A 13,092-nucleotide genomic window follows, 5' to 3' on the forward strand; every position below is an offset into this window, starting at 1 on the left:
CTATTTGATAAGCTCCGCGTCGCTGACAGCGGAGCTAATAATCAAAAAGCAACAAAAAACAAAGCGAAAGAAAGCTAGAATTATTAATAGCTGAACGCAATTTGATATTTGTGCAATGCAAAATAAAAAATAAATGAATAAACAAACAAGAAATGCCCGTGAAACCCGTCCGAGATGACCGATGACGTCATAAGCGTGTCACAATGCATTCTGGGTAATGAAGGTAAAATTTGTATATAGCATGTTCTATGGTAGTAATGCGAGAGAAAGAAAGAAAGAAAGAAGGAAGGAAAGTGAGCAAAAACTAACAGTTCCAGAGCTGGTCTCTGGAACTAATGATTTGCCCTGCACTTTCCAGTCATAGGAAAAAAACAGCTTAAAACGAGTACCAGATTTCTTTTCCATTACCAGGCATTTTCCGGTCACCAACAAAAAAAAACGGGCATAAGCCGTGCGCCCGTTTTCTGACCATTTTTTGGCCATAACCAGGCACTTTCCGGTCATAGAAAAAAAACGGGCATAAAACGGGCACCAGTTTTGTTTTCCAATACCAGGCACTTTCCGGTCACCAACGCAAAACGGGCATAAACCATGCGCCCGTTTTCTGACCGTTTTTGGCCACAACCGGGCACTTCCTGGTCACAGAAACAAAATGGATGGCCGTTTTATTATTATGATTACATTTTTTCCTAGCTATGTAATCTGTGTTAATGAAGGAAGGGACGCTGTACACGTGTCATGTTTTTGCAGCCTCCACCAGCGTCTCTTGGCCATGTTTATGCTTGAGCTTTGCATTTTTACAGTGGACATTGAATCATAGTCGCTAATCCCTTCATTTTATTACATGCAAATGTATTCAACTGTGACCTTCACCGAGGTTTCCTGTTGCAATTCATTCCAAAACTGAGCATTCACGTGCTAGCTGCCGCACTGAGCTTTGCTTTCTGAACTCGCTCCAGTTCCACACTACCATTGTCTTCGTCTCGCTGCATTCCTCACCTTCAAAGGAAGCATGGGCAAAACTAAAACCGCTCGCCGTCTGTCCTCTCGCACCAAGCGCGTACCTGCACACTTCGATACAACCCCGGCCGCCAAGAGGAGCCAGGCTTCACGAAAGTCTCGACGTCGATCCACTCTGAATAACAACGATGGTGCAACCCTTCCCGAAAACATTGGTCAACTCATCCAGTCTCAAATCGCCGCCGCGGTGAGCGTCACTGCAGGCTACGCCGGGTCAACCGCCCAGGACGTCATCTGCGTCGGCTCCGGTAATACCACTTCAGCACCAAGTTCAAACCATACCATCGATGCGTTCACTCGACACATGACGGGCCAGGCCATCAACTCCTACCAAGAGGTACTATCACCGGCACTGATCGGCACATCTAACCAACTCAACGCAGCCAACCACTTTCGGCAGCACGTCCAGCCAACGACGACTTCTCGTCGCCAGATTAATGACGACGTCATTGAGACACGCTACCAGACCACACCCGATCCAGCTTCCGCCACGTTTCATCGACAGGAAGTCAACCAGCAGGCCGTTGGTGGCGCCAGCACAAACATGGCGGCCTCCATGGATAACAACGTTCCAAGTGAGCTCAACGTCATCACCGCCAACGTACAGCCACCGCCAGTACAAAAGTCCACACCAATTCCCCCATCACATCTGAACCTTCCGTACGTCGACCAGTCAACGCTAACAGCACTCGCCAACCCTGGTAAGTTTATCGAACTAGCTGATTTACACCCCGACACCCTCCTCCCATCCTCTGCTCAGACCACCAAAACGCAAGTCTCCTTCGACCCGGACACTCCTGGCGTGGCCACCTTCACAACCCACATAAAACGGAAGAATATCGACAGTTTCGAGTCATGGTCACAGTGGTTTGCGACATTCCAAGCCTACCGTTCATACTTCTTCCCTCACGAAGCCGTCCACCTATGCAGTTACTACCAATTCATAGCATCCAAGGCTGAGACCTACAAGCCTGAGGCATGGCTAGGGTACGATAAGGGAGCGTTCAGTTTTTACGGCCTGGGGGGGGGGGGCGGCAAAATCTTTTCGCCGGTGTTCAAAAAAATATAGACCCCCCCTGCATTTTTTGTGAAAAAATGATGACCCCCCCCATTTGTCAGACGAAAAAAATTGATGACCCCCCCCCCCCCCCCCCCGGAAAAATAACCAAAACCCATATGTCAAATTTACCCGCATGGTTTAGATTTGAACTCCGGTACGCGGCGCACTTTATTCGATGCCAGTGCACAAACTTCTCAGCCACATCCATTGAAACGTCTGTTAATTAGGACGACTGTAAGGCAATTTTTAACTTCATTTCCATAGACAACTCATGTCCATGGACATTGTATAAAGTAAAAGGCAGCCCTCCGGTCAAGAGGGTCATGGGCCATTACGTAAAGTCAACTTTATTCTAGTGGGCCACCAAAGGTGGCACGCTGGTAAAGAGGGTCGATCATGGCTATTGCATAAAGTAGACTTTACTGGACAGGGCCGCTGAAGGCATGCGGCCATTACCATTATTCAGTGCGTGATCCCAGGGGTCCCTCAAAAATGTTTCTAATACAAGCCGCGGCTTCATTGGGAATTTTACGGTAAGATTGCCGTGGGGTATTACATAAAGTCAATTTATTGTAGTGGGCCGCCGGAGGCGGCCCGCCGGTTAAGAGGGTCAGTCATGGCCATTGCATGAAGTAAACCTAATTGGAGTGGCCCGCCGAAGGCGTCTGCCCGTTAAGAGGGTCGTGGGTAATACATAATGTATATTTATTGTAGTGGGCCGCCGAAGGCGGCCCGCCGGTAAAGAGGGTCGATCATGGCCATTGCATGAAGTAAACCTAATTGGAGTGGGCCGCCAAAGGCGTCTGCCCGTTAAGAGGGTCATGGGTAATACATAATGTATATTTATTGTAGTGGGCCGCCTTCGGCGGCCCGCCGGTAAAGAGGGTCGATCATGGCCATGGCATAAAGTGAACTTTATTGTTGGTATTATGTTTTTGAAAATGTGGTGACCCCCCCTTTCCTACCAGTGAAAAAGCGATGACCCCCCCTTTGCGGATTCCAAAATTATGATGACCCCCCCCCCCTGGATTTTGCCGGCCCCCCCGGCCGTAAAAACTGAACGGTACCTAAAGCCTTCCGTCTTAACAAATCCAGATATCCCGACCAGCACATTTGGAGTGTACCAGACCATAAACTAGACTTTACATGCTTTCAGCTGCGTCCACATCTGTTGATTCCAAAATGCTTCGCCTGTGGCCAACGAGGTCACCTAAAATCTGAATGTCACACCAATGCTGCCTCACGCCACCCATATTACTGGGACAACTCCATGCCACGCCTACAGCTACACAACAACTAATGAATGATGATGATGATTGCTCCAACAACAAGCACCCAGGTATGTCGACAATTCAACCGAGGGAACTGCAAAAGTCCATGTGCACATGGTCGCATTCACACATGTTCCGTTTGCTCTGCCACCGACCATGGCGCATCATCCCACAAAAAATCTGGTTCAAAACAACAGCAAGACCAGCCCTTTCCGCCACAGCCCTTTCGAGGGCATAACATGCAAGCCAGGGCTGACCGTATCACTCCAACCAACAACCCCACTGCAGCTTCATAGATTTGCAGCAGAACTACACCACCACCCCAACAAGGAATTTGTTTCATCTGTCTTGCAAAGCATCAGCCATGGCGCAAACCTGGGATTCAAAGGTCACCATTACCCCCGTTTCACACCAAATGCACGGTCGGCACTAAGCAACCCAGACATCGTCACCAAAGCAATCCTCAAAGAAGTCTCGCTTGGCCACACAGTTGGACCTTTCACCAGCCCCCCCACTTCCAGACTTTGTCATCAACTCCCTCGGCCTTCGACCAAAAAAGTCCGGGGGCCATCGTATTATTATATGGACCTATCCCAACCTAACACAGACAGCGTCAACGCCAACATCTGTAAAGAAGACTATACGCTCTCCTACGCCAGGGTCGACGATGCTGTTGCCATAATACAAGTATGGCAAAGGAACTTTAATGACAAAGGTCGACATCTGAGGTATGCCTTTCGCCTCTGTCCTGTCTGAAAAGAAGACTGGCACCTACTTGGTTTCAAATGGTTGGATCACTACTTCTTTGACCGTGTTCTGCCCTTCGGTCTTAGATCGGCACCGTTCCTGTTCAATCAGATTGCAGATGCCATTCACTGGATCATCAGCCGGAGAGCCGATACTGAAGACCTACTTCACTATCTTGATGACTACTTCGGCGCAGGACCTCCATGCACCGATAAATGCCAGCAACTCTTGAACACAATGGTATCAGTCTGTCACGACCTTGGCGTCCCAACCGCCCCGGAGAAGATCGAAGGCCCATCACCGATCATCATTTTCCTGGGCATCGAACTCGACACAATCAAAATGGTCATGCGACTCCCAAACGACAAGCTCACCGATCTGATGCAAGCCTTGCCAACATGGATACAGCAACAAAGCTGCACGAAACGCCAACTTCTATCTTTAATAGGAACTCTCTCCTTTGCATGCAAATGTATTCCGGCTGGCAGAATCTTCCTACGCCGTATGATTGATCTCAGCACAACCGTCAAACGCACCAATGACATCATCACCCTGTCAGATGACTTCCGCCTTGACGTCCAATGGTGGCTGGATTTTCTTCCCACTTGGAACGGCTCAGCTTCCTTCCTTGATACAGAGTGGTCTGCATCCTCCGACCTCGAACTGTTCACAGATGCCGCTGGGTCAATCGGCTGTGGTGCATACCACAAAGGTCATTGGTTCCATCTCACCTGGCCTGACGACTTCAACGCTTCAATCGAATGGCAAGAGATGTACCCAATCATGCTGGCCTGTTCAATTTGGGGGCAATTGTGGCATGGACGGAGAATTCTCTTCCATTGCGATAATACGTCAGTGGTCAGCATCTGGAAAAAAGGCTCATCGCGCTGTCCACGAATAATGCGTTTGGTCAGAGCTATCTTCTTTGCAGCCGCCAAAGGGAACTTTCATGTCATGCTTGCTCACATAAGAGGCACAGATAACACAATAGCTGATTCACTTTCTCGTTTGCAGATGACGAAATTCAGGCAGCTTGCACCAATGGCAGACCAAGACCCATTCAGCGTTCCAAGTCACCTCCAACCAGAAATTCTGCTGTCCTCCAACTAGAGTCACATGCCAAGGCCTTTATACACAACAGCATTGCAGGCTCCACAAGGAAAACATATCAGGTCGGTCAGTCAAACTATATTGCATTCTGCCACACACACGGTCTAACGCCCACCCCAGTGACACTGCAGTCGGCAACGCTCTTCATCACCGACCTAGCCCGTAATGGTCTCAAGTTCACCACAATCAGGGTCTACCTCGCAGCCATAATTCGCCTGCACACCGAAATGGGCTTCGAAGATGACGTCAGCAATCACATACAGTTACAACGTACAATGCAAGGCATACACCGGAGCTTAGGAGACCAAAAACGCACCAGACTGCCCATTACCATCGACATACTTGTGAGACTAAAGGAAGCCTTACGGGCACACGCATCTCTGTGTGACTATGACAAGCTAATGCTATGGTCAGCCTTCACCATGGCTTTCTTCGGCTTCCTCCGTGTCAGTGAATTCACAGCACCAGGGAGCCACGACTTCGACAAAACATGGCTCACACGACACGCCCTGACTATCCATCTTCGTGACCTGCTAAGCAGAGCTGGGATAGACAACGCTCATCATTTTGCCACCCACAGCTTCAGGAGTGGTGCCGCTACCACAGCGGCGGATGCCAATCTACCAGCGTGGCTCATCAAGACACTAGGAAGATGGAGAAGCGATGCCTACCAGGTGTACATCTCAACGCCAACTGCAACCCTTTGAGCTGTTCCTTCAACATTGGTCGCTTCGCATGCACAAGGACATTGACAATGATGTACCCTTCGATCGCGGTGCCTTATTGACGCTCATTCGTTCCCCATTTGCCCTGCACTGTTCGCGTGCTGTGCCACGTTAGAGTTACTTTGACACTTGCCCTGTTTGGCCACTCTTTCACTTTTCAGCTACCTCAAATGGCACAGTTTTTCCCTTCGTGAACATTACATTCACATATGACTAATATTTGCTGCTCGGAGTAGGACCGTAGTCTGGGACGTTAAGTCAGGGCGCGAACATTGAACTCACGAACACTTCTTACATGCATCATGGAAATGGATATCGAAATATTTGTATCATAAAGTTTGCTTGCTTTGACAACCTGCATTCAACGCAGTTCATGCTGTTTATTTCCTCCGTTGTTTTTCACTATCTTCGCTTATGCATCCACGCATAGTGGCCCGGACCGCCTGTTGCTATGCCAATTTGGGGTTGCCATCACAGAGCCTGCTGGGTCTGTCATGGTACCACGCAGTCTGTCACGTGACTTGAGCCGGTGAACTTCAGGCCCTCCTCATGTGCCAGGCTGCTAGCGACGCCAAGACAAACCCACTGTGTTGGCAGGCTTCACTCCGACACCACGTCACCCCTCTTCGATGCCACTCAAATCTGCGATTGCCACCGCAGGGGAGGTGCACTATGACGTTTGTGTGGAGTCCATCCCCAGATTTCTGCAACGCCACTCTTGTGTCACTGAGTCTTCTTTCATTAATATTATGATTACATTTTTTCCTAGCTATGTAATCTGTGTTAATGAAGGAAGGGACGCTGTACACGTTTCATGTTTTTGCAGCCTCCAACAGCGTCTCTTGGCCATGTTTATGCTTGAGCTTTGCATTTTTACAGTGGACATTGAATCATAGTAGCTAATCCCTTCATTTATTACATGCAAATGTATTCAACCGTGACCTTCACCGAGGTTTCCTGTTGCCATTCATTCCAAAACTGAGCATTCACATGCTAGCTGCCGCACTGAGCTTTGCTTTCCCACCATCCCACCCTTGTACACAACATTTTTTATTACTTAATAAAGAAAGGGGGTTGCCATCACAGAGCCTGCTGGGTCTGTCATGGTACCACGCAGTCTGTCACGTGACTTGAGCCGGTGAACTTCAGGCCCTCCTCATGTGCCAGGCTGCTAGCCTGGCAGGCTTCACTCCGACACCACATCACCCCTCTTCGATGCCACTCAAATCTGCGATTGCCACCGCAGGGGAGGTGCACTACGACGTTTGTGTGGAGTCCATCCCCAGATTTCTGCAACGCCACTCTCGTGTCACTGAGTCTTCTTTCATTATTACCGTTTTTTGCCACAACCGGTCATCATCCAATCACCATGATTATAAACTTATTTTTATACGGTCACTGAACGGGCGCCCGGTTTCGACTGCTTTTGGCCATAACCGGCCGCAAACCGGGTCTATTCTGGGCTCATACCGGGCACTTTCCGGTCACCAACACAGAACTGGGCATAAACCGTGCGCCCGTTTTGTTACCGTTTTTGGCCATAACCGGGCACTTCCTGGTCACAGAAATAAAATGGATGGCCGTTTTATGACTGTTTTTTGCCACAACCAGTCATCATCCAGTCACCATTATAATTTTTTTGTATACGGTCACTGAATGGGTTTCTGGTTTCGACCGTTTTTGGACATAAACGGCCGCAAACTGGGCAATAATTAAGGGCACAAACCGGATCTATTCCAGGCACATACCGGGCACATACCGGGCACTTTCTGGTCAACAGATTTGTTAAGGGAAAAGTGTGCTGTTAGTTGTGACAGTTAAGCTTCCATCACACATGTACTGGTATATGCAATTTATTAGCATGGTGAAAACATGTTTGCCCCTGAAAATGAAAACAAAACGCTGCAAGAATCCAACACCATTTGGTTGTGACTGTAAAGTCCTTCACTTGTATTCACATACAACTTATGAATAACTAGGGCACTACATTGTCGCAAGTCAAATGAAGCGCATACTAGAATTCTATATAAGAAGAAGGTGACATTAGACAATGACTCGGATTCATTATGTAGTGAGGCAAGAATATAATGTTGAAAAAAATTCTTTTGTTTTACATTCCAAACGTGCATTGATATAATTATAAATAAGTTGTATGTGTCACAAACTAAAAAGTCACTGTGGATTCACAAAAATTGTATATCTCCCTGTATCTGATGATTGTAGGGATCAGGCTGAATTCATTGAGACTGAACTTATTGCATTTGAACATCTTGATGAGGATGATAAAGATGATGTACCACTTAATGAAGTATTCAGACTTAAAGAGGAAAGAGATGAATTGCTTTTATGTGCAGAAGAAAAAGTAATTGTCTTTGCCATACAGAACAAATATTTTTGTAATGTCCTTGATGAACATGAATCTTTACCTTCTGTTGTTTAAAATTAATGTATCATGATTTCATTGGTTTATCTAGAAAACTGAAGCCTGTAGCTAAGAGAGCAACTTGCCTAGGGAAGTAGGGTATTGTTATAGGGCTCTAGATAAAACCTTAGCCAGGATCAAAGTGCACGGACAGGCCTACCATTGTCGCTCTTTTGTGGGCAATCGTGTAGACAAGTGCTGTACGGTTTGTCAGCATCAATCATTCATGCATGTTTTGCTTGTATTGACTGCTTTTGCTTTTTATCAGACACACCAGTATTACAGTTTTTGCTTTCTCTCCAGTTCCGTGAGGTTTTTTGAATGTTTCAGAGCTTAGTGTATTCTATCTGTGAGTTCAGTGGAGAATTTCATACAAAATTGCCATTGAAGGAAATGACTAAAAAAGCTGAAGCCATGTTCATGATGTTATAGCTGTACCGGTAAGCATAGTTAGGTGACTAACTCCATGATTTTAGGCAGGACTTTAAATAATACTGTCATGCCAATGCACATAAATCTTTCTTTACATTACTACTCCGTGCACGATGCAAAACTTAGCTTACAACTAATGATAACACTCGAACGTTGAATGCCGATGGAGATTCTGCATGAATAAAATAATCCTCTGAGCAATAGCCTCGGGTGAATCATGCACACTGGATAGATCGTTTGTACCGATGTTGAAAATACAAAATATGGCGATACGTCTCTCACGTACGATGTCCTCAGAAAAAGTTACCTCTGCTGATACCCCTCACAAACATGCTTCGGACACACAGACAAAAAAATGAGTGAGTTCCGGTGCGTATATTTTCCTAGACGGCGTATGAAAGAATGCCCCAAAAGTACTAAACAGATAGGGGCATAGTTCTTGTGAAGAAAGGAATATATAAATACCGTTACCGTTGTTAAAGTTCAGATGAGGTCCAGCTGCAGAAATGGCAGTCTTGCCTGGAGGACCGTCTCAGGGCAAAAGAGGATGGGAAAAGCCTACACGATGACCTCTTGACCCCTGCCACAGGTGGCGCTGTATGAACGTTTGCAGGAGATAAAATTCCTTACTTTTGTAACTCTTATACCTCCCCTGTATCTTACTTTACAGTTTACAGCATTAAAATAAATACAAAACTGAACTCTGGCAGAACTATTCAAGGTCCATCGAAATATTCAAGTAATTGTACTTCAAACTGTTCCTATTTCATGATTTAAAACATAATGTAAGTGCACAAGATTGCAATTGTGTATATAATTTTAAGTCTGCAGGCATCAGAGAAGCAAATTGATGCCACCTAGCACTATCATGTATTCTCTGTAGACTGTTATTTACTGCTAGTCTCCTTTATGAAGTTGCTTACTTCTCTTTAAAACTTCTATGACACAGGAGGTATCTCACAATATGATGTCAGATAATGAAAAATTTATACACAAATATCGCAAAAAATATCCCACATCATCAAAGCTATTCAATTTCAATGCACCTTTATGTGTATTAAACATACTTTCATAATGTGTAAACATTACTTTGAAATAGTTTGTCATTTTACTAAATCTTACAAGTCAAACTCATATTTTTATTTTACAAATGGTAGAAAATTACCAAATTGAAATGCACAAAGTATCACAGCGATCAAATGTGAAAAATAAATCAGTTTATTTTTCAAAAGACTATGTGCATTCTACTAGTGATACCCTCAAAACGATATTTCATTCATTACTGACCAACCTGTTATGTAACACATCATTTTCCGTGTTGCTGTTGTGTCTTTTGCAATGTTCTATAACTAGCTCTTCTAGTTAGAAGATACACAACTATATATTTGCATATCTGCTTAAATGCAGTGTTTAAATTTACAAGCCTTACCAAGCACCATGAATTACTGATTGAACAGCATATAATGGGCCAAAGACGACAACTATTGCAACAGGTCAGGTGAGATTGCAGTTACACGTAGGATAAATGTGTTAGAATTGTCAGTACATTGTATTAATGCAAACGGGGCTCAATGAGTCATAAAATTATGTGGGTAGATATTATCGTTCACTATGTTACCAGATATCAATATCAAGACTTGCTAACAATGTTTCCTTTGTATATGATAAATTTTAGGAATCTGTGGTGCCTGAGATGCTACTGTACTGAACCATGTACACAATTATTCATAAAACCATTCACATAAACTTCCAAAGAAATATTGTAATAAAGTCCCAAAGAATGTTCACATAATAGTGAGTTAACATTAGGCAAAAGAGTTGAACTATGATCCTGAGGATGCAATTGTCCTTTTTGTTCAAATTCTATTCCTCAGAAAGTCTTTGCCAATCGCTTTGCAATTGATTAAGTTCTTTGAATTTAGGTTCTTTGAATGATTATATAGAAGTTATATGAAAATCACCCAATCATGGACAGGCAATATTGTATTTTGAGAAACTCTTACAAAATACAACTTATTATTTTGAGAACTCTTTATATGAATATTTCAACATCATAACCTGAGATGTACACACAGCTGTGACTATATTTACTTTTAATTCATAGTAAGATACAGTATGGCCTGTTTTGTATGAACCCCTATTACAAAACTCAACTTTAAACATGCTAAAAGTTGTATTGTATGGTTTACAAGAACGTTGAAATCTATTGTTTACTGTGTGTAGTATTGGTCAATTAAAAGATAATCATTACTTTACTAACTGGCACACTTTTCCTTTCAATGTTCAGACGAGAAGCACCAGAAATTCACAATTTGCACACTTCAAGCAATGGCATACTTTTTGAAAACGTCAGACTAAGTTGTAAAATGTACATTAATTAAGAGATGAAAAAACTGATGGGATTCTTTTTGAAGATACTCATTTGGGTAATCTACACAAAGACCCTGATGTTGCCAGACTGCAGCCATTTTTGTTGTGTAGATATTGTTGGTTCATTGAGGTTGCAAGGTATCACAGCAATGCTAGCAAATTTTGTTATGTTGATGACTTTGTCATGGTTTTTTGTAATAAACATTGTTTCCAACGGAAAAAATTGCCAGATTACTTTGAAATTTTTAGTTCCATAGAGCTACTGTTCACAATGTATAATATAAGTCACTATAATAGGCTAGCATAATTCTGATAATATGAGGTTATCCCACGATATCAGCGCTTGGTTGGGACGTATTGCAAAGAGGGTGCGATCCGCATCACACTCGTCTTCGACTCGTGTGATGCGGCGCGCACTCTCATGAGTGGCAATACATCCCAACCAAGCGCTGATATCATGGGATAACCGATTTATCATATGCCCATGACTGTATATTTATGTAAAAGGTAATTGAAAATAAATAAATTTTATTAGTTTTTTCAGTCTTTCGAAGGGACTATGATTTTATATTCTGCCGCTGGTCTGAGCACATTGATACGTGTTTGTTTACAACAGCTGATCAAGTCGTCGATCGCATCGTGTCGAGTGTATACCGGTACAGTCTAAACAGGATTATTTCAGCGCAATTTACCGCAGTTCAGAAAAGGAATGGAGCCAATTTACTTATTCTGGTCACCGTCCCGGTGTTCTGGTGGATAATTATTACACGGACAATATTGTAAGTTTGAATTCACTTTAATAACTCTTGCTGAAACATGGCTGACGTGAACAGGAACGACTAAGTAGTGCGAAATTCAACAGATTGTAAAGATCAACTTTTAATTTTCTACAACAACCTGTCCTGTAACTCTCTTTAGATCTGAAATAAAGGAACGTTAAATTCATATGTACTAGTAATATGTTTCGTTTTATATTGGTAAATTTTGATTGAAGTGAAAAAGATGGATTTGATCGTTAAATGCAAGATGGACATCATAACATCAAAATCGGAAATAAACAACAATTGATGACGTATAACATGCCGTATCAGACTGATGTTTTACGTTCCACGTCACGACGCGTGAGAGAAGAAACGGATACGGTCATGGGTATATGATAATGTTTATTGTCGTTTTCTCAAAATATATTTCATGTACTGCTCTCATCATTTTTCTGGGAAAATATATCTTCAGGTTTCACAGGCAAAAATTTAGTTTCCATTTGGATTCCTTGTAATAATGTTTTTTGAAGATATCAACCTTAAATACTGCACATTGTGAAATAATTTAAATTTTCTTTCATGGCAAATTTTTTCTTACACTGAGAGTACAGCTACTGATATTAACATTGTAGAAGCACTTAAATAATATGCCGTGTTGGTGTTAATATTATGTTAAGTTCATCAGTGAACAATGGTAAATATGACTGAAGGAATCGACGAATCTGTAGAACGGACGATTCTGTGGAACTAGAGGCATCGCATGTCAAAAACTGAGTAAGCTTTTAGCAGTCAGAGGCTCAACTGGAGGAGACAACTTGGGGAATGCTCCTATACAACTATTCGGATTGTCATTAGCCTGAAAGCTAATACAGTTATTGCACAGAAAGGGTAACTCTGAGGCAAGACTTAATACATGAATAGCACGTGCAATGTTGTCGGTTGAAATGGTATAGGCAAGTCACTGCAAGACTAGTATCCTCGTCAGACGGTGGATGGAAACACAGTCCTTCTCTTATAGAGACCGGAAACGTGAAGAAACATCAAGTGCTGAATGATCAGAACTGTTCATCATTTGGAACTTTCCACTGATGCGCATGAAAGTCCCGTTGAGGCTTGTGAGGGCAAGTATCAGCTGGGTGGTTGGCTTGTACCTTCTGTATGATAGACATGGATG

The 13,092-nt window shown here is 43.6% G+C and overlaps 1 protein-coding gene and 1 long non-coding RNA gene across 4 annotated transcripts in view; one reads left to right on the top strand and one right to left on the bottom strand.

Moving 5' to 3' along the window:
• LOC139128415 (uncharacterized) overlaps nt 1-13,092 on the bottom strand; it is a 93,365-nt gene that overhangs the window by 38,842 nt on the left and 41,431 nt on the right. The window lies entirely within an intron of this gene.
• Nucleotides 1,013-5,915, top strand: LOC139128414 (uncharacterized). The gene is made up of 2 exons (XM_070694187.1): nt 1,013-1,721; nt 5,113-5,915. Exons 1-2 carry the CDS (start codon nt 1,013-1,015, stop codon nt 5,913-5,915), a joined length of 1,512 nt encoding a protein of 503 aa, XP_070550288.1.

This window comes from Ptychodera flava, unplaced genomic scaffold, assembly GCF_041260155.1.
Source record: "Ptychodera flava strain L36383 unplaced genomic scaffold, AS_Pfla_20210202 Scaffold_52__1_contigs__length_894533_pilon, whole genome shotgun sequence".
Taxonomy (NCBI): Eukaryota; Metazoa; Hemichordata; class Enteropneusta; family Ptychoderidae; genus Ptychodera; species Ptychodera flava.

What these genes read in the sequence shown, in the direction of transcription:
- LOC139128414 (XM_070694187.1), top strand. Translation starts at nt 1,013, where the DNA reads ATGGGCAAAACTAAAACCGCTCGCCGTCTGTCCTCTCGCACCAAGCGC. An exon ending in AACAGCACTCGCCAACCCTG is followed by an intron (nt 1,722 to 5,112) that starts GTAAGTTTATCG and finishes TCTCGTTTGCAG; the next exon opens with ATGACGAAATTCAGGCAGCT.